Here is a 19,475-nt window from a genome sequence, read left to right as displayed (position 1 = left end):
CGTGGCCTGTCACCCACAAATAGCTCTTCTAAAGCCCCTCCACAAAGGGTGACACAGAACAAAGACCAGGGGGCAAAGTTAATTTATTTGGATTTTTTTTGTTTTAACAACCAAAAAATTTTTTGAAGTTACAAAAAAAAGACAATCATTTACATTTTAGAACTTTTACACTCTGAGAATAAGCCACAGTGCCCGGTTTTGGTGAATGAAAGGCTTAAAAGATCCCAGCCTGACTGGGTGGTAGTGATTATCTAGGTCATATTCTCCAGAACGGGCCTTACTCTGTCCATCTCATGAATCGCTCTGCTCTGGAACTTTCAACTCTTAACCCTTTCGATATCAAACTTCTTTGCCCCAGAAGGCCTCTTCCATGTGTCCCTTTCCCTCTCGTCTGTCCTTTGTCTGCCTTTCTTTGTAACTGGCCGCACGTGCCTTCACCCTGGTGTCTCAGCACCAACAAAACAGCCTCCACCCTCCAGGCAATTCACATCCCTCACCTCCTGCAAAGTTGCCTCCAGCTCCTCTCTCCCAGCAATCACTCCTGGTCTCCCTTGCCCAGTGCCTATTTGTACCTCCGGGAAGCACTACCTGGCTGCAGGGACACTCTGGGGAGCCAGAGGACCTGAGCTCTAGTCTTGGCCCAGCTACCTATCAGCTGTTATGGTCTCAGGCATTTTCTCATTTTTAAATTGTCAGCCAAGCTGCTTCAAAGGGATGTGGCTACACGGTAATTAATGCTGCCGGGCCCCGAAAAGCAAAAATGCTACCAAGTGCAAGCAGGGTTAGCCAGTGGGCCCCTGAGGACTGCCACCCTCCGCCCAGCATTTCCCACCTGCCCAGGAGCTCACTCTTTCAGCAGCTTGGTTGCCATGGTGAAAGGCCAGCCTTAGCGCTGCCGTGTAAAGTTTTTACCATCCGGAATGCAAGGTCCCTGAGGGCAAGACTGGATTTTAACGTTTACTTGGTGAGCTTCTCTAGCCCATAGCACCAATCAGGGCTGAGCGCGAAGTAGGTGCTCAGTCTGAACGTTGATAGCTTTGATTCGAATTTCCTTGGACAGATCCACCACCTGTCACGTGATGGCCTCACAACAGTGGCAGGACGGTGGAAAACCCAAGCCTCCTTGTTCATTCATCCCACCAACCATGACCTCTAGTGGGAAAGGCGCTCCTGGCAGCCTGGCCCGGGAGTCCTGGCACTCAGCATTGCTGCTGGCCCAAGTTTTGGGACCACCCGCTAAAGCCCACAGACCTTCCCACTGGAATAAAAATCCACACCAAATGGGTAGGAAACATGGTCGTGCTTTGGGTGAGCCAGTCTGATGAGAACCACAATTTGGCATGCAAATCCCAAGTAGGGGTACTGCCATGTAATAAATCCAGTGTGGGATCATCCCCAGACCATTCCAAGGGCCATTCCAAGGACCCCTGCTCTGGGGATCATGGTCTCCAGTGAGGGATCCTCACTCCCTGATAAGAAAGACCTCTCTCTCGCAATTGGAGAAGGCCAGAGCTCACAACTGTCCCAATAGACAGTCCCCAGCCTCCCTCCATAGGTGGCTGCCAAAACCCCACAACCCCCCCCCCAAGGAGTCATCTCCTTTGTTATTTTCCAGAAAACCACACTAAGTGGCTGCAGAGATGAGAAAATGACTCCACCCCATCCGAAGAGCCCATCACACAAATGTAATTCAGAGAATACGTTCTGATCCTTCCTCTTCCCACTAACACGTTCCCCCACCTCCAGGTGCACACATCTATATATCACACTTGACAAAATTCATCTTCTTTTTGGAAGAACCTGGTCCTTGGAGATCTGCTCAGGGCAATACCATTGCAAACACTGTAATTTCACATCAGTCATGGTAGAAACAAAACCAGTTACCAAAGAACTAACTTGAGAGCCCTCAAGTCACATAGAAATGGGTTTGCCTTAGCCAGGCCCACCAGCGGGGCTGGAAGCAGCGTCCCTAGCCCTGGCTGGCCCCAAAGAGCCTGGAAACGCTGCTGTTTTGCTTCAGATCCATCCAGGATAAAACGCAGAATAAATAATGTGTTGCTTGGGAGTTTGCAGCTATGTGGATGTAACCGTCATGGTGTTCTCAGAATTCTCAGACAGAACCTTGCTTGATGGTCCAAAGGCTCAGCGGGTGCCTCCTGAAATCACCCCAGGTCACGCTGAAGCATGCGGTGAGAGGGGAGGTGGCACAGGAAGGAAGGCTTTTGTGAGATCCTCAGGTCCCATTCACTGCCCGGTGGGTCTCCCTTCCCGGTGAGCACAGAATCATGCATTCTATCTTTGGTTTCGTGCCTTGAAGGCTTATGCCTTTGGAAGAGTGGCTCAAAGGTGTGAGAGACTAATGGCCTGGGGCCTGGATAAAGGACACCCACACAGGCTCTCTGCTGAAGACACCTGGGAGCCATGGGTTCTCTCCTCGACTTTGGGACAAGAGGTCTTCCAGGCCTCAGCACCCAGGGCTGAGGTCCAGCCGCCAAAGCATGTCCTGTAGAGAAGCCTGTAGCCTGCTCAGGGCCACCACCTCCGTGGAGTAGAGTGAGGCTTCCAGGGCACCGCCCAGGCTCTCGAGGGTCTCCAGGCCCCTGGCCCGGGGCAAGGGACAGTTCTTGGAGGAAGCCAGCAGGTGGAGAAGGTCCCGGAGGTTCTCTAGGTCATTAGATATTTGGACCACATTTCTAGAAGGCAGACCGGTGAGGATCTGTTGGTAGATGGCCAATGTCTGGTCCATCTTGGACAAACTCAGGACAGGGTGGAGCCCAGGAATGAAGTCAAGACCAGCGACTCTCTGTTTGGAGGAGACAGACTGCTGTGCGAGAGGAAAAGGGAGAGCAGGGGCTCAGAGAAGTTGGTTCTGCAAGGCTCTCGGCCTTTCCCATGATTGTGGAGGTCCGCTCTCTTGGCTGCCTCCTCTCCCCTTCCTCACCTCCCTGGCCCAGGCCCTTGATTCTTGTGCCCCGGGGACTGCCCAAGCTTCCAAGCTGATCTCCTGGACTTCTATCTTCCTGTCCTTCCCGAATCACCCTGCCCTCCCCTTCCAGATGGATCTTCGAAGATCATTCCCTCCTCCAAATGACCTCTGCTGTAGAACCAGCCATGAGGCCCGATTCCTGCTTAGTTAAGTCTCTTCCCCAGGCACTGAGGTCCTCCCTAAGTGCCCCTTCCCTAGCCATCCTCACACCCTTCCACTCCCAGAGGACTCCTCCTTCCCAGTCAGGTCCTCCAAGGCCTCTGGCCCCTCAGGGATCAAGGCCAGCCCCGCCTCACTCCTCTGCTCCAATAACGCTGGATACCAGGAAGGGGTGGCCTGCAGCCCTCACTTTCTGTGCCACCCAAGCTGGGACACTCTGGATCTACCCCGTGTGGCCTTGTTGGATAGCTACCGTGAAAGCAGGGACACTCACACGCTACTCTCCATAAAATGCCCAAGACTCTGGTTCTGAGCTGTCCGAGGCCACTGTCAGCCACGTATGGTGTCCAGGAGATGCAGAAGTCTCTAGATTGCCCCATGCTGGGTAAGCAAGCAGGCTTTTAAGACTGGGGGCTACCAAACCCACAACGAAAAACCTTTAAAGAAGGCACACTGTGGTCTGGTTCTATGAGAGGGTTTATCTAGTTGCTTTATCTAATTTAATCTCATAACAACCCTGTGAGGACTGTACTAGCTAGCTGATAAGACCAAGCCTTAAAGACATGGAGGAACTAGCTTAAGGTTTTACAGATAGAGAACCAAAGTGTGGAGATTCACATTTAGTCTTCCTAATTCCAAATACAGCCCGCATGTAGGAAGCGGCTGTTCGTGAGGTAGGGAGGAGTCAAGGCCACCATGGCCCCTACATGTGGCTGCACAGGCTTCAGCTGACATCTGAGGTCCTGGTTCCCCCACGGGCAAACCTATTGTCTTCCCAGGCTCTCCCTACCGTGTGTGAAATGTCATTGATCCTGGTGACAATCGTCTTGATGAGGGTTTTGGTGTCATCCTGGACTTTTCGGATTGGCACAGCTTCAACATAGGACAGATAGGGCCAAAGCCACAGAAATCGGCACAAGGGTCCACAAAGCATTTTCCTTCCCGGGATGTACGTGTCGGGCCTGCAAACAGAAGGAACCACACGTAGCAAGTCGCCGGTGATCTCAGAAAACACCCATATGCCCTGTGACCAACCACATTTTCAGATGTGGATAAAAAGGAGACTCGCTTTGTGCCATAGTGATCATCTCCTCAGAGTCAAAGACAATTCATTATCTAGAAGTACATTAATGAAATGCATTTCCTTGGGGAGGCAAGACCTGACCAACTCTGTGATGCGGTGTGGGATAGATCACAGAGCAGTAAGCCAGGGCCTGAGCAAATGGACGTGGTGGTGACGATTCGACTTTATTGCATGCTGCGAGGAAAAGAACCAGCTTTTATGGTCTGGTCTGAATCCAGCCATTTAATAGCTGCATGACTTTAAGCACATCACATAACCACGAAAACCTCCACCTCCATCTCCTGCAATATACCTACCTCGAGGCTTTTATGAGGATCAAATTAGATAATGCATGTGCAAGAGCTTTAAAGGTGTTGTGAAATGTACTCTATTACTACCCTTATTACTAGAGATTACGTTACTTGTCCTCTCCATTACTCTCCCACAGCGGCCTGCTGATATCTCTGTGATGGCATTTCTCACTGGCTTTATAACTTCCTTTCTCTCCCGCTGGGAGCCTGAACCCACCCGGCACTGGTGGAAGGTCTTCAAATGTGTCGGATACAGCACCGAGCACCAAGGATACAGTGGTGAATAATAGATGTTCTCTACTCTCAGGTGGCTTATGCTCTAATAGGAGAGATAAACAGGGAAGCAGTCCATTCCAATACAAGCAGAACAAACTGTACAAGAAGGACAAGTGCAAGATATCACAGGAGTACAAAGGGAGCTCCCTGGAAGAGGTGTCACCTGAGCTGGGTATTAAAGACCCAAGCGGCTGTCAGTAAGAGTGGACAGTGGTGGGCACAGTGGCCAGAAAACAGCTGGTGGAGGCAGGAGAGACTATCTAACATGTTCGTCCAGAATGTTTGACACTTTCAAAGTCATGGAACAATGAATTCTAATATTAATAATATGCAGATCCTTGAATAAGCAGCAGTTTTAAGGAGACACGAAAGACAAAAGGTAATAAAGTGAAATGTATGCGAGTCTGTGATCCATGCTAAGTATGTGTGCATGAGCCTGAAATGATAATCAAATGTAAGTAAATATTAGCATGAAGGTGCTGGAGATGGCAAAAAAGTTAATCTCTGCTTTTTATGTTCTGCCTCATCTGGGTATTGATAAAAATAGACTGTACATTTTCTGTCCACAGGTGGCAATATTAGTATAATTCGTATGCTGGCAATATAATAGAAAAAAGTGGCTGTTTATATATTCTTTCTTTATAATGCTTGATCAAAGGTATGCTTTTCATCTGAATTTCATAGACGTGGGAAAACGAAGGTCGAGAAGATGTGTTAACTTGCCCAAAGTCAAACAGGTAAGCGGCAGAGTCAGGGTTCTGCTTAACGCAGAAAGCCTGGGGTGCCTTCCCCCCACCTTAAGGTTTCTCCAGCCTTTAAAGAGAGCCCCAAATTACAAACCACCCCAATGTTCAACCCAGGCACCTCCAGAGACCATGGCCCTTGGAAACAAATACCAGGCTCTAGGATGAAGCTATGAGACTGTGCCACCAAATCAACTTCAAATATGAAAAATACTAGGTAATTCAGGAGGGGGCACTTCAGGCGTTTTTGTGCTTGTTTTCTTTCTTTCTTTTTTTTTTTTTTAATGTTTTATTTATTTTTGAGACACAGAGAGAGACAGAGCATGAGCAGGGGAGGGGCAGAGAGAGAGGGAGGCACAGAATCGGAAGCAGGCTCCAGGCTCTGAGCTGTCAGCACAGAGCCTGACATGGGGCTCGAACTCACGAACTGTGAGATCATGACCTGAGCCGAAGTCGGATGCTCAACCAACTGAGCCACCCAGGCGCCCCTCTTGTTTTCTTTCTTAAAAAGTTGACACCCCCTCTATTACCTACTGATTACCTGAGTAAACACTTGCGCCAAATGTTTGTGGAAGGGAGTTCAGTGGCGCTAACCCCCAATAGGGTTCCACAAAATCCTAATAAAGTTGGAGAGTATTGTGGTTAGGCCCCGAGGGCTCAGCAGCAGCTCTGTCCTTTTTAGCTATGAGTCTCTAGGCAAATACTTAACTTCCCTACAGCATCCCATTCTCATTAGTAAAACGGAACTAATAATACCCACTGGCTCAAAAGAGTAAATGAGATGAACCTGTCAAACCCCTGCATATTGTGTGTGTGTATGTGCTGAAGGGTGGGGGGGGGGGTGGGGGGGGTAGGAAAGGTCAGCAGTTTCTTGGAATTGCGTGATTACTGGGCAGGGCTGAAAACACTGGGGCAACACTACCCGTAACCAACGCTGAATCTAGCATTTTCCTCGCCTTGGGTCATCTCAACAGGTTGCCTGGTATTTCTGGGCGTTTCCCCTGCGGCACAAGATTGAGCGGTACCCTTTGCTAGGATTCTTGCGTTAATGACACCCTCCTTCCCAAGAGAATTTATTGCCAGATTAACTCTGGTCATAGTCGCTCTCACATAATGGCCACCCTGTAACACCTGAACGGGAAAACAGTTCTACAAGCCCCTCTCTCACCACTGATAACATGCTTCGGTGGATGCAGAAAATACATTGTAGTTCCTTGAATTGAGAAGCTGAGGCTCAATCTGCCTAAGAGGAGAGGCCAGATTTAGAGGAGCTCCACAGAGAACTCTTAACAAGCCCATCTGGGATCAAAGTGGTGGAGAGAACGTGGCCCACCAGTATACACAACACACGTGCTCACACACATAACACACATCATGTGCACGTACACAAACATGAACAGACCGAACCCTTTTAGTAGAGACTGCTGGTTGTCTCCAATATCTATTCTTCCATCCTTTCCAAGTAATTTATATCCAAGTTTAGATGGGGATGTGGCCATCCAGAATAAATACATTTCTCAGCTTCTCCCAACTAGATTTGGCCACGCCACTAAAGTCTGGCCAATCAGCGGTGCCCGGGTGGCTCAGTCAGTTAAGCGTCCGACTTTGGCTCAGGTCATGATCTCGTGGTTCGTGAGTTCGAGCCCCAAGGCGGGCTCTGTGCTGACAGTTCGGAGCCTGGACCCTGCTTTGGATTCTGTGTCTCCCTCCCTCTCTGTTCCTCCCCCACTTGCACTCTGTCTCTGGCTCTCTCAAAAATAAAGATTAAAAAAAAAAAGTCTGGCCCAATTAAATTTCAGCAGAGGTACTCTGTGGCAGCTCTCTTCTCATCCCTTCCTCCATCCCATGCCTGGATTGCGGATACAGCAGCCGGCATTCTGACGCCATCTTGGATCAGGAGGACGAGGGCCTCACCTTATGAATGATGGAGTAGGGAGCTGGAACCCAGTTCCCTGAGGACTTTGTGGGGCCAGGGTGACATACTGGCCTCAGACTGCCCATCCCCGGACTTGTGTGTGTGAGAGAGACATAACCTCTGTCTTGTTTAAGCCGCTATGGGTCTCTGCTAAATGCAGCCAAATTTAATGCTAGTTAATTTATACACCTTGATGTGGGCATCAGAAAAGAGTGGATATCAAGTCTTCCTGGGTTCACCTGAGTGTCAATGCCTGCGTGGGGTCTGGCTGTGGTCCAAGAAGGTGGTACAGGTGGCTGGTGAGAGCACAGTTTGGGACTGGACAGGGCAGGAAGAATTTAAGATGGCGACTATAACTTCACTGAGCCCAGCACCTTATACATAATAATTACTCAATGGACAGCTGACAGCTGACAGCTAACATGTATTAATCGTCCACGGTGGACCAGGTTCAAAGACAAAAAAGACATGCATGGAGCCATAGGAAGTCAGGAATCAGGACTAGTGAGGGACCTGCTGAAGACTCCTGGTCTTTCCGGAAGCCCAGTGAATATACCGCAGTATTTCATGTGGTTAAACATTAACATGAATCATTTGTTAGAGATAAAAGTGAAGAACAAAATTGTGCTCTTGAACAACTGGCTTACATAATTAGCTACAATGCAAGGAGGAATGTTTAAACAGATAGCACGCCTTGGGGAACTGAGGGGAGGGAGTCGCGTGTACAAGGACGGGCTGTGAAGTTCAGCAGAACTCTGCTTGAGTGGGTGTATAGGACCGTGGGTAAGTTTGCCAAACTCTCTCAGACTCATTTCTCTCAGCTGTAAAATGGGGATGATACAAATCGTAATTCCCACTTGAGGCCATTCGGCGGACGAAATGAAGTAACGTAGGTAAAGTGCTAGCTCTTTGCCTGGCATATGGCCAACACGTTAGCTGTTGTCACCACCATTTCCAGCTAAGAGATCAAGGAGGCATCTTGGAGGAGGTGGCATTTGACAAGGGTCGTAAGAGTGAGGAGGAACTGGGTTCGTGAAGGTGGAGGAGAGGAGCAGCCCGGCCGAGGACTCAGAGGCCGAAGAACACTTATGAGCTGAGGACACGGGGGCTCACAGCCCGCACGGGAGGTGTAAAGGGCCAGGAGGTGGGGAGGGCTTGGGCACCGAGTGCCGCGTAGGGAGGCTAGGCTTCTTTTGCGGAAGTGAGGGGCTCTGACTGTCCCCAGGCTAACGCTTTCAGCCCAGATGACGTGAAGGATGGAGGTGGAAATTGGCAAAGGCAGCAGGAGGGAGGTGCGACGTCGCCGATTTGCTCATTGCGACTGGTGGGACCTCAGGTGGACCCATCCAGCTGACAGTTCGGGTTGGGAGTCACAATCAGATGGACGGGGCTGCAGATGGAGACCCAGGAGTGCCTAGCTGGAGAGAGCTGAGGTGAGAGAAATGGGGAGGAGAAAGGCGAATGTCAGCCAACTGCCTGAGCTGCGAAACATTTTCCCTCTAGAAGTTTCCAAAATGGTTTTGAACATTTAGGAGCTGTCATTTTCTGCTAGTTAAAAGATGAGCCGCTGAAATGTTGATACAACATCCTGTCTCTTTTATTTCTCTCTGACCATGATTCAAGCAGAGCCTGTGAAGGAAATGGGTACCATTGGGGGAGGCATGGTCAGTGGCCTCCTCTCCACTCTGCTGGCTCCCCACCCCGCACTTCTCTGCTCATCCTCTGGGACTCTTGGTCACTAGTTTTTGCCTCCTGCTGCCTTCCCTCTCTTTTAATTTTTTTTTTTTTTAACGTTTATTTATTTTTGAGACAGAGAGAGACAGAGCATGAACGGGGGAGGGTCAGAGAGAGGGAGACACAGAATCTGAAACAGGCTCCAGGCTCTGAGCTGTCAGCACAGAGCCCGACGCGGGGCCTGAACTCACGGACCGCGAGATCATGACCTGAGCCGAAGTCGGACGCTCAACCGACTGAGCCACCCAGGCGCCCCCCCTCTCCTTTAATTAAGACCCTGCCACTCCCTGTCATCTCTACTGGCATCCCCTGTCATGGGTGCATCGGAGAAGAAAAGAGAGAAACCAGAAAATGGAGCCTCCCAGGGCAGCACTAGATAAGGGAATGTCATCGCAGAAAACAGTTCCAAGGCCAGCAGGAGAGGCTCATATAACCACACCTCCGATCCCCCCACAGTTTCCCACTCTCCAAGTTCAGCCAGGTCCTGAGTGCTGGCCCCACATGTATTCATCCCTAGCGGACTCCTCCCAGCCCTGCTCTATGTCTATGCAGGTGCCACCCCCCACCCCACTTCTGCCTTCTCCTCCCAGACTAGCTCACCTCCCATTTCCCCAAGAAGCTGATGGCCTCCACATGTGACCTCCTTCACCTTCCCTCTGGTCCTAGAGGATGAGGCAGACCATGTGGGGCCTGTATGTCAAGATAGGGGGGTGCTTCTCTCGATACAGGCTGGAGGGTTTGCTGGGCCAAGGTCAGGCTGCCTATAGCCTTCTGATGACAGCAGTAGGGGTGATGGGGAGACCTTAGAGTCACAGAAAAATTTGCTGGTGGAGGCTGCTAGCCTTGAGTTATCCAGAGTCCCATGTCATCTCCTGGTTTAAAGTGCCAGAGGTTAGCAGGAACCCAGCACACATTTCTCTCTTCCTTCTTCTCTCCTCCAGCTATTGGGATTTCTACACCCCTTTCTTCAATAATTTCTAGTGTGCTGGTGTGAATTAAATTCAAATAATGTAGTATTTGCTTTTAATTATGAGGGAAAAGCTTTGGATGGTCTGTGCTTCTCCTGGCAGAAATTCTTCCTGTGGGCTCCCTCCCATCCTTTCCTTTTACTCTCCCTTCCTTCCTTTCTCCATAATTCCAAGTTGGAAGGGACTTGGGGACGGGGAAAAAACAAAGGATGAATAGAGTCAGGGAAGACTGGATCCTGGTTATTTAAGCTACTCAGAATCCAGTGGAACAGTCAGAAGCTTAAATAACTCATCTTAACCCAATCCCATAAAGGTTGTGAGCATAGACTTTGGGGAGCACAGAGGAAGGGGGTGACTCTGGGGAGGTGAAGACAGCTTTGCAAATGAGGCAGTATTTGAACTGAGACTTTAAGGGCAGGAGTTCCCCCAAGGGGAAGAGGACAAGGAAGGCATTCCAGGCCAAGGCGACAGTGTGGAGTTGGGGAAAACTAGGGTGGGTTCAGGAGGATTCAATATGGCGGAAGGGTAGAACATGTGAGGCTAGAGAGCTACAATGTCCCAGGCTTGATTCCACCTGTGGGGCATCTGCCCTACTCATAACACACACACACACACACACACACAGGCCCTGGAGTCCATGTTTGCATGACCAGTGACAGGCAAGAGACCATGAATACGCTTCTCTCTTTCCTTATCTCTTCCTCCTCCAAACCCTGATGAAGTCAATTAGCATCTCTCCCAGGAATTTAAAGTAGGTTTCAGAGAGCCCAGTTTGTCTCTGTTCAGGGCTCAGAAGCTCCGGGGTAGCCACAGTTGCCTTCAAGTGCATGGAGTGGCTGAGAAAGATCAGAGTTCATTCAGCCACTGACAGGTGAGTTACAGTCAGTGCCTGTGCTCCTTCCTGACCTTCTTTCTGTTTCCTGACCTTCTTGGTTCTGGGCCCTCCCTGTCCTTAGCCTCCAGTGTGAGATACTCTTCTATTTACACTCACTTGAGTATATTTCAACCCTCTGAATATATTTTTCTATATCCAAGGGACATATAGATGCACACACGCAAAAGGAACAAGTATCAAGAAAGAAAATTCCCCCTTACCATGAGTGATGCCCTGCTAAGAGTTTGGTTTTTCAGATGTTGGTTGCCGTATATTGTTTGACACACTGAGCTAGCATGAGTGGTTTTCTCTTATTTGCAATCAAGAGCCTTGTCTGAGAAACAGTAACGTACTTAACCAGCAGCCGGGGTGTGGGTGTGGGGATTATATTCTTCCCATTCATCACACACCACCCTTAGATCTGATCCCATCAAGGATTACGAACTGGTTTCAATTCTGGTGTCAGTCTGATCAATTTTTAGCGGCTCCCTGGAGCACCGTGTGGAGGGAAATCTGAAGCTGCATCCAGACTCCGAGGGAGAGGGTACCTCGATCAGCTGTGATGTCTGCCGGGCGCAGGAGCCGCGGGCATGCCACTTTTCCAGCATCTCCGACGGGCCGGGCACAGAGTAGGTGCTCATTAAATATTTGTTGAAAGAATAAACAAAATCCCTCCCATCTCTGATCTTCCCTGTCTCACCGGGTTAAACTACCTCTACCGTGGCTCGCCTGCCCCTATCTTAAAGTCACATTGTAGAATTCGCTTTTGCCCAGCAGGAATCCCTAGGAAGTGTTCTGGGCCTCCAGCCCTTCCTTCTCAGAGACTGCTGCCCCTCCTTTCTCTCCCCACCGTGGCTTCTCCCACTGTGTCTGCGCTTCTCCCCAGAGAACAAACTCAAGGTGCACACAGATGCGGGATGAAACCTTCAGTGACATCAGTAAGATGTCCGCATGGGCATCGATCACCGATCCAGTTCCAGGCAGCTGACAAACTGAGCAGGAAAGACTGTAAAATGCAGTTTGCTGAGAAGTAAGGCACATCCGTTGTCACACATGGAATCAGTGCAAAGAATTCTATGAGCCCCGGCATCAGGTGTGCTGTTTTTCAGCAGGCACAACCTCTTTCTAGTTCTCTGAGACAACTGTGCGGACAAAGAAGAATTTCAAGGCTCTGGGCTGGCAGGCCAGAATGGAGAGCTACGGCCACTGGAATCCTGCTGCTGGGGAGGACAGGGCTTACCGATTGACTGACTGCAGGACAATTTGGCTCGACTTTCCTTTAAATCACATGCATGCTGTTCAAGGATGCACACACACAAGGACTCTACTCCCCTGAAGCCCCTCCTCTCTGTTCCCTTGGGCGGCACCTAGGCTGGAGCGGGGACAAAGACCTGCGTTCTGTGAGGAGGGCTCTCCCAAGTGGCCACCTCCGCACCCTGCATGGGCCACTCAGACACGAGAGGCATCTGCCTGGGGCTGAGAGGCAGGAATTCATTGCAATCTCCCTGGCTCTGTCCTTGGCGCTTGGAGACATTTCCTGGAACGGAGGGGGAGGAAAATATTTCCCCCAAATACCAAGAAGAGTTATTTTGGGCATAAGATGTACAAAATACGAGAAGGACGCTCCTTTGGCCAACATGGAAATGTTCCCCTCAGCCCAATGTCCTCAATCGCTTGAAGAGGGAAGAACCTAAAAACATCCCCTGTTTTTCTCTTGCCTTTTCCCCCTACCTAAATAAGAGAAATGATCAGCATGGCATCATCTCTGCTCCTGAGGACACGGAATGGCAGGTACTATGTTCTGCAGACCAACCTGGTGAGAAAGAGACTGGGTACCCTCGCGCCCACCGGTCCCAGCCGACTGCTGCCCACCTTGAAACTCTACAGAATGAACATAAGAGAGATGACAGAGGTCAGTTCCTACAAAGGGGAGCCATCGTGCTCCCGGGGTGGTGGCTGCAAGGACCCGCCCTCTGCCCGCAAGACCACCCTTCTAGCAGAAATCAGTCATCTCCTCCTTTCCAAAACTGCTATTCTCAAATGACAAGCAGGCCACTTGTCTTGGATCTCACTGTATTTAAAGATTCGCAATTCCAAAATGCCACCATCTTGAAGCTATAGAAACTGAAATGTAAAGGCAACCACACCCACAGTGAAATCTAAACCAAGCCAGGAGAGAAGGTGGACTATAGGCAGGCCTAGTAGGTCTCACCTGCCAACAGTGGGCATTTGCGGTATTGACCAGAGAGGCGGTAACAATGAGAAACATACCATAGGACTTCCGGTGAGCCGCTGCTCTATAACCTCAGAATACCCCAATTTTATCCATCGTGAAGAAAGCAATTTGCTTGGCTTTGCGGCCAGATGTGGTGAGACTCAGAACAATTTCTCTGAGATATTTAGGTTCTTCCTGACAGTTTTCTCTCCACCTCTACTCCGCAGTGGTCCTGTTTCTAGGCCTCCGCCTCAGCCACTGGCATTCAGACTTTGGCGATCAAGACCCCCACTGGAGAATGATGCCTGAATTCTTCTACGCAGAGCGAAGCTAGACTTCAGGAACTGAACGCTCATACCAGAATTCCCCAGCACCCTCAAGTTTATCGCCTCCAGATGGGGGCAGGGTACCCTGATCTTTGGGGGTGTGCTCAAGGCAATTTCCCAAGCATCTCAGCAGCGGGGCTGGCTGCTCTGACAGTCTCCTGGGACCCTGGCTGGCTCCATGGCACAGATTCCTGCCCCATGGGCACCGGCACAGCTCACGAATCCAGATCTGCCCGGCTGCCTTCTCTCCCGATAGAACTCTGGTACAAAGCCACCATAGGCCAGAACCAGGGCATCTGCCCTGCCCCTCGCCCGCCTCAGTTTCCCCCGGCGTTCAGGGAAGGGCGGGGTGGGGTCGCTTGCCAAGAAAGACCCGCGGAGAATGGAAAAGAAGCGTGCGGGGGCCTTACCTCGCAGCTGCTGGCACCGCGATTCCTCCAGGGCTCCATGCCTGCCCGCCCCTCTTATAGCCGCCGAGCACAACTTGCGCAACTGGCCGGCAGGCCCGGGCGCACCCCGAGTGCCAGCTCCGGCCCCGCCCTGCCGGGCAGCGTTGGACACCGTAGGGCCGGGCGGCGGCGGGTCCGGGGCCTCGAGGGAAGGCATCCGCTGCGCCGGGAGCCACGCGCGCACCCTCGGGTACGGCCCGGCCCGGAAGGCTGGGGACGTCTGGCGGGAGCGGGAAGTCCTTGAGATCCCGACCTCTCGGGGCCAGGGTGGTGGCGAGGGGCTCCCTTAAGCCGGCTGGGAGCTCGGACGGCGCCCTCCACTAAGCGGAGGCGCACCGACAGCTGGGCGGGCCGCGCGACCCGACGGCCCCCGGGCGCCTGGGAGGCCAGGGCGAGCTGGAGCGGCCCCGCCGGGCACACCCCGAGCCCCCGCCCAGGATGGGGGTCTGCTCGGGCTGCCAGTGCTCAGGCCCGCGGACCCGGGTGGTGAGGGGCCCGTCCCCGCGCTATACTGGGTGCGCTGCCCTCTCCGGAGGGCTGTGAGGAGGAGCGGGCACTGCAGCCTTTGGGGATGCTCTGCGCGCCCGTGAGTCCAGTATTTCCCACGTACCCAGGAGAATGTACGAAACCCAGCCTGAGAGCCTCTGTCGGGCTTCGGGGACGAGGAAACTGACGTCCAGGGTGGTTAAGTGATTGCCCCAGAACCCCTAGCTGGTAAGTGGAGATGGGCCGGGAGCCCAGGCGCCAACAATGAGATCCGGCCCGTTCCTGTCCCCACCGCAAAGTGCGGCTCTGACATCAAACCCTTCCATTAAGAACCAACCCATCTCCTGAGGTAGCAGCTGGCAGGTTACGTGGGTGGGCCAAATCCTGCCCCCACCTGCTTTGGTATGGCCCTGAGCTAGGAATGGGTTTTGCATTTTAAAGAGATGAAAAAATAATAATACAAAGAACAGTTAAGGCCCCGTGACACGATATGAAATTTACATTTGGGGGACCATAAATGCCGTTTTGGATTTTGTCCAAAAAAATTGGGGGGGGGGGATTTTTCCCCTCTTGTAGCCACGTATCTCTGATGTTGCCTCTTGGTCTGAAAAGCCTAAAATGTTTATTATCCAGCACTTTAGAGAGAAAGTTTGCCAAGCCCTGAACTAGAGAATACACTGCTCGTTGGCTCCTGCCAGTCATGGGCGGGCATGCAGGACTGCTCATCCAGCCCTTCTCCAAGTGGAATCGCCCCATTGCACTGTGGGGGGGTCTCTTCCTCCCTCATTGAAGTAGCTTGTCCTGGTGGCCTTCCCAGCCAACTCCCTTCCTTCCCGTTGGCTTGGGTGAGCTCCTCCATTTCCTCCTAGGGCTGTCAGTGGAAAGCAGGGCTCCGGCCATCCTCCTTTTAAGTCCTGGTACCTTCACAGTGCCGGGCATATGTGGGGTCCCAGGAAAAGTTTCCTGAATGGAGCCCCGGGGACACTATGCACCACAGAGCTGATTTCCCACGTGCACTCTTAGTGCACCCCAGTCTGGGGATTCTTCCAGACTCACGGCCGCTGAGAGGTAGATATTTAAAATGTGGGGAAACATACCTTCAGTGATGATGGTGTAGAGAGAACCAGGAAAGCCAGGCTGACACGGGTCCAGGCAGCACCATCAGATTGCATTGGAAACTTCCCGATAGAGACACGTTCCCTTAAGACTGTGTGCTCCACCAACATCGCAGGGGTCTGTTCTCTTCACAGCTATATCCCCAGTTCATAGTCCAGGACCTAGCGTGAAACATTTAATTTTTTATAATGTTGAGGGTTTTTTTTAAAAAAAAAGTTCTTATTTTTTAATTTTTTTTGGGGGGGGGGGATTGCTAAAGAGAGAGGGAGAGAGAGAGAATCCCAAGCAGGCTCCATGCCATCAGCACAGAGCCTGGTGCAGAGCTGGAACCCATGAACCTGATCATGACCTGAGCTGAAGTGGGATGCTTAACCAGTTGAGCCACCCAGGTGCCACTAAGACATACTTTTAAATGAAAATTTCAACCATACGGGACAGTAGGCAATATACCCGTCACCTAGATTTAATAATTATTATTTTCCTATATTTGCTTCATTTATTTTATTTTATTTTATTTTTTTGGCTAAAATATTTTAAAGCAAATTACAAACATCACAACATTTCTTCTCTTTTTTTTTTAAGTCCTGTTTATTTATTTATTTTTTTAACATTTATTTATTTTGAGACAGAGAGAGACAGAGCATGAACGGGGGAGGGGCAGAGAGAGAGGGAGACACAGAACCGGAAGCAGGCTCCAGGCTCTGAGCCGTCAGCCCAGAGCCCGACGCGGGGCTCGAACTCACTGAACGTGAGATCGTGACCTGAGCTGAAGTCGGACGCTTAACCGACTGAGCCACCCAGGTGCTCCAAGTCCTATTTATTTTTAAGAGGGCACAAGCTGGGAGAAGCTTCAAAGGATCTGAAGGGGGCTCTGCTCTGACAGCAGTGAGCCTAATGTGGGCCTCGAACTCACAAATCTTGAGATCATGACCTGAGCCGAAGTCGGACTCTCAACCGACTGAGCCACCCAGGTGCCCCCAAACATCATGTCATTTCATCCTTAAATACTTCAGTATGTAACTCTAAAAAATAAGGAAGCATTTCCACATAACCACAAGACCATTATCACACAATAGTACTTCCTTAGCATCGTGAAAGAGCAAGTCTACAGTCAAAGTCCCCCAAATATCTCAAAAGTGTCCTTCATAGTTACTTCGTTTGAGCCTGGTTGTTTTGCACTTATTTAATAAGTATTTATTGAAGGAAGACAGGAAATTGAGCTAATATTTGTGGAAGTCAGAAATTGTTAGCATTGCCTGTGAGTTGTCATTGTACTGCCACGGAAAAGGTCAGAAACCAACTGAATGTCCAACGTAAGAAATTGATAAGAGGGGCGCCTGGGTGGCGCAGTCGGTTAAGCGTCTGACTTCAGCCAGGTCACGATCTCGCGGTCGGTGAGTTCGAGCCCCGCGTCAGGCTCTGGGCTGATGGCTCGGAGCCTGGAGCCTGGAGCCTGTTTCCGATTCTGTGTCTCCCTCTCTCTCTGCCCCTCCCCTGTTCATGCTCTGTCTCTCTCTGTCCCAAAAATAAATAAAAAACGTTGAAAAAAAAATTAAAAAAAAAATAAAAAAATAAAAAAAAACCAAATTGATAAGATTATTGAAAAGCCACATAAAAGCAATATGCACACATTAAAAAATATGTTGCCAAATATATTTAATGATGCAGGAAAAATCATTCTATTTTGTGAACTAGGAAGAATCCTATTACCGGGCTCCTGGCTGCCTCAGCGGTAGAGCATGCAACTCTTGATCCTGGGGTCGTGAATTTGAGCCCCACATTGGGGGTAGAGTTTACTGAAAAAAATTGTTATTAATTAAAAAATGAATTCACTTACAAAATAGTGTTTTCTGATCATACACTCACACCAAAACATATGGTATCACTACTGAGAGTGGGATTAGAAATGATTTTTAATCTCTTTTTTGGGCTTTTCTGCATTTAAAAAGTGTCTGCAATGGAATTACATTTTAAAGAGAGATATTTTCGGGCGCCTAGGTAGCTCAGTCGGTTAGGTATCTGACTTCGGCTCAGGTCATGATCTCACAATTCGTGGGTTTGAGCGAGCCCTGCGTCAGGGTCTGTGCTGATGACTCGAAGCCTGGAGCCTGCTTCAGATTCTGTGTCTCCCTCTCTCTGCCCCTTCCCCACTCACACTGTCTCTCTCTTTCAAAATTAAATAAACATAAAAAAAAATAAAGAGAAATATTTTACCTCCTGAAAAAATGGTGCTTTGTGTTGTTTTCATGTATCGGCTATTGCAGTCATTGCCATCAAGTTTTCTTTGTCCCCAACATCTTTCTAACTTGGCTGTAAGTAAGGACTTAGCTTATTTGCAGGGCCCTTAGCAGCCTAGGGTTCTTGCCTCAGCATGACGGGGTGGATTTGAACAGAGCTACCATGGGAACATCAAGCAGCTCTTGCAACCACATTGCAAGGTTGCAGACTGCCTCTCTGTTTATCCATCACCTACCTATTTTCACATCTGGCTCATTAATAAATCTTGATATTATTTTATTTTTAATGAAATATATAAGATTTTTTTTTTTAACTCAAAAGGGGGCAAAGAGAAATCAAAATTCAGTCTCTTCCCAGGCCTCTTTCTTTCCCTGGAAACAGTTGTTGTTACCAATTTCTGGTGTGTCCTTCCATGCATATTCATGTTATATCCTTTATAGATCTATTCACTCTAAAAAAAAAAAAAACAAACCCACACCGATAGTGGGTAAACACATTACTACTCTGCTGCCTCTTGACTTGATAACAACAAAAGAAAATTCTTAAGTAGGCTTCCCGCCCAGTGCCGAGCCCAACACGGGGCTTGAACTCACAATTCTGAGATCGAGATCTGAGCTGAGATCAAGAGTCAGACGCTTAACTGACTGAGCCACCCAGGTGCCCTTGAAATTTTTTTTTATTTTGGCAAATTTCAAATCTCCATACTACACTTTTCAAATTATTATTATTACTATTATTATTATTATTATTATTATTTTAGTTTATCTATTTATTTTGAGGGAGAGAGAAAGCAGGGTAGGGGCAGAGAGAGAGGGAGACAGAAAATCCCAAGCAGGCTCCACACTGTCATTGCAGAGCCTGATGCAGGGCTCTCTCTCATGAACCATGAGATCATGACCTGAGCTGAAATCAAGAGTTGGATGCTTAGCTGACTGCACCACCCAGGTGCCCCTTCAAACTACATTTATAAGAAAACATGACCTAACAAATCCCCATCATCCAGCTTCAACCACTATTAATCTCCCTTCTTCCACTTACTGTATCCAGAATATCACTTCTTACCAGTGTGCATTTAAGTCATATATTTCATTTTATGGATGCACTGTCATCAATCTAACCATATTGTTGCATACATGATGTTTGAATCAATATATTTCATTGGATTAATTACTATTTAATATAATTATATTTAAATATCCTTATGAATAAATAGTTATTTAAATATGCTTACTTATGTGTGAGTATATCTGTGGAAGAAATTCTGGTAATTCTGTGGGAGAACTGTTGAGTCAGAGGGTATGCACATTCAAATAGAAATACATTGCCAAGTTACATTCCTTAGAGATTGTGCCAATTTACATATGCAAATGGCTGCAAGTAACAGTGACTTAAGCAGCAACAGCATTTAGTTATCTCTTATAACTAGAAGCCTGGAGGAAGGCAGGTGGAGTAACTCAGTGGTATCATCAAGGATTTTGCTTCTTCTAAACATGCCTGGATCAAAGGCACATAGATGTATGTATGAATAGATTTTGTTAGTTCAGATACAACTTTTCCACCTAAGATAATCACACATAAATGTTCCATTTCCTCATCTGACTGTGCTTTGTCTGTTT

At 49.3% G+C, this 19,475-nt stretch overlaps 1 protein-coding gene across 5 annotated transcripts; it reads right to left on the bottom strand.

Annotated features, from left to right (window-relative positions):
* Positions 1–65: 65 nt before the first annotated feature.
* On the bottom strand, positions 66–14,064 carry LEP (leptin). 5 transcript variants are annotated; one of them, XM_053897899.1, is made up of 3 exons: positions 13,981–14,064; positions 3,936–4,107; positions 66–2,821 (listed from the first exon to the last, which is right to left on the bottom strand). In XM_053897899.1, exons 2-3 carry the CDS (start codon positions 4,077–4,079, stop codon positions 2,465–2,467), a joined length of 501 nt encoding a protein of 166 aa, XP_053753874.1. In that variant the 5' UTR covers positions 4,080–4,107; positions 13,981–14,064; the 3' UTR covers positions 66–2,464. The 5 variants fall into 5 exon arrangements, with proteins under 5 accessions (XP_053753874.1, XP_019308187.1, XP_019308189.1 ...); XM_019452642.2 differs by having other exon boundaries at positions 66–2,824; positions 13,981–14,063; XM_019452644.2 differs by lacking the exon at positions 13,981–14,064 and adding an exon at positions 13,301–13,772 and having other exon boundaries at positions 66–2,824.
* Between the last annotated feature and the right edge of the window lie 5,411 nt (positions 14,065–19,475).

Source organism: Panthera pardus, unplaced genomic scaffold, assembly GCF_024362965.1.
Source record: "Panthera pardus isolate Hobbes unplaced genomic scaffold, ASM2436296v1 HiC_scaffold_8, whole genome shotgun sequence".
NCBI classification, from domain to species: domain Eukaryota; kingdom Metazoa; phylum Chordata; class Mammalia; order Carnivora; family Felidae; genus Panthera; species Panthera pardus.
Note: the sequence above shows the minus strand (reverse complement) of the source record. Positions and strands in the feature narration are given on the sequence as shown.

Bases quoted from the DNA above. Each gene is read 5' to 3' on its own strand.
- LEP (XM_019452642.2), bottom strand. From the start codon at position 4,079: ATGCTTTGTGGACCCTTGTGCCGATTTCTGTGGCTTTGGCCCTATCTG. The intron at 2,825-3,935 runs GTAGGGAGAGCC...CCTCTCGCACAG, and splicing joins TCAATGACATTTCACACACG to CAGTCTGTCTCCTCCAAACA.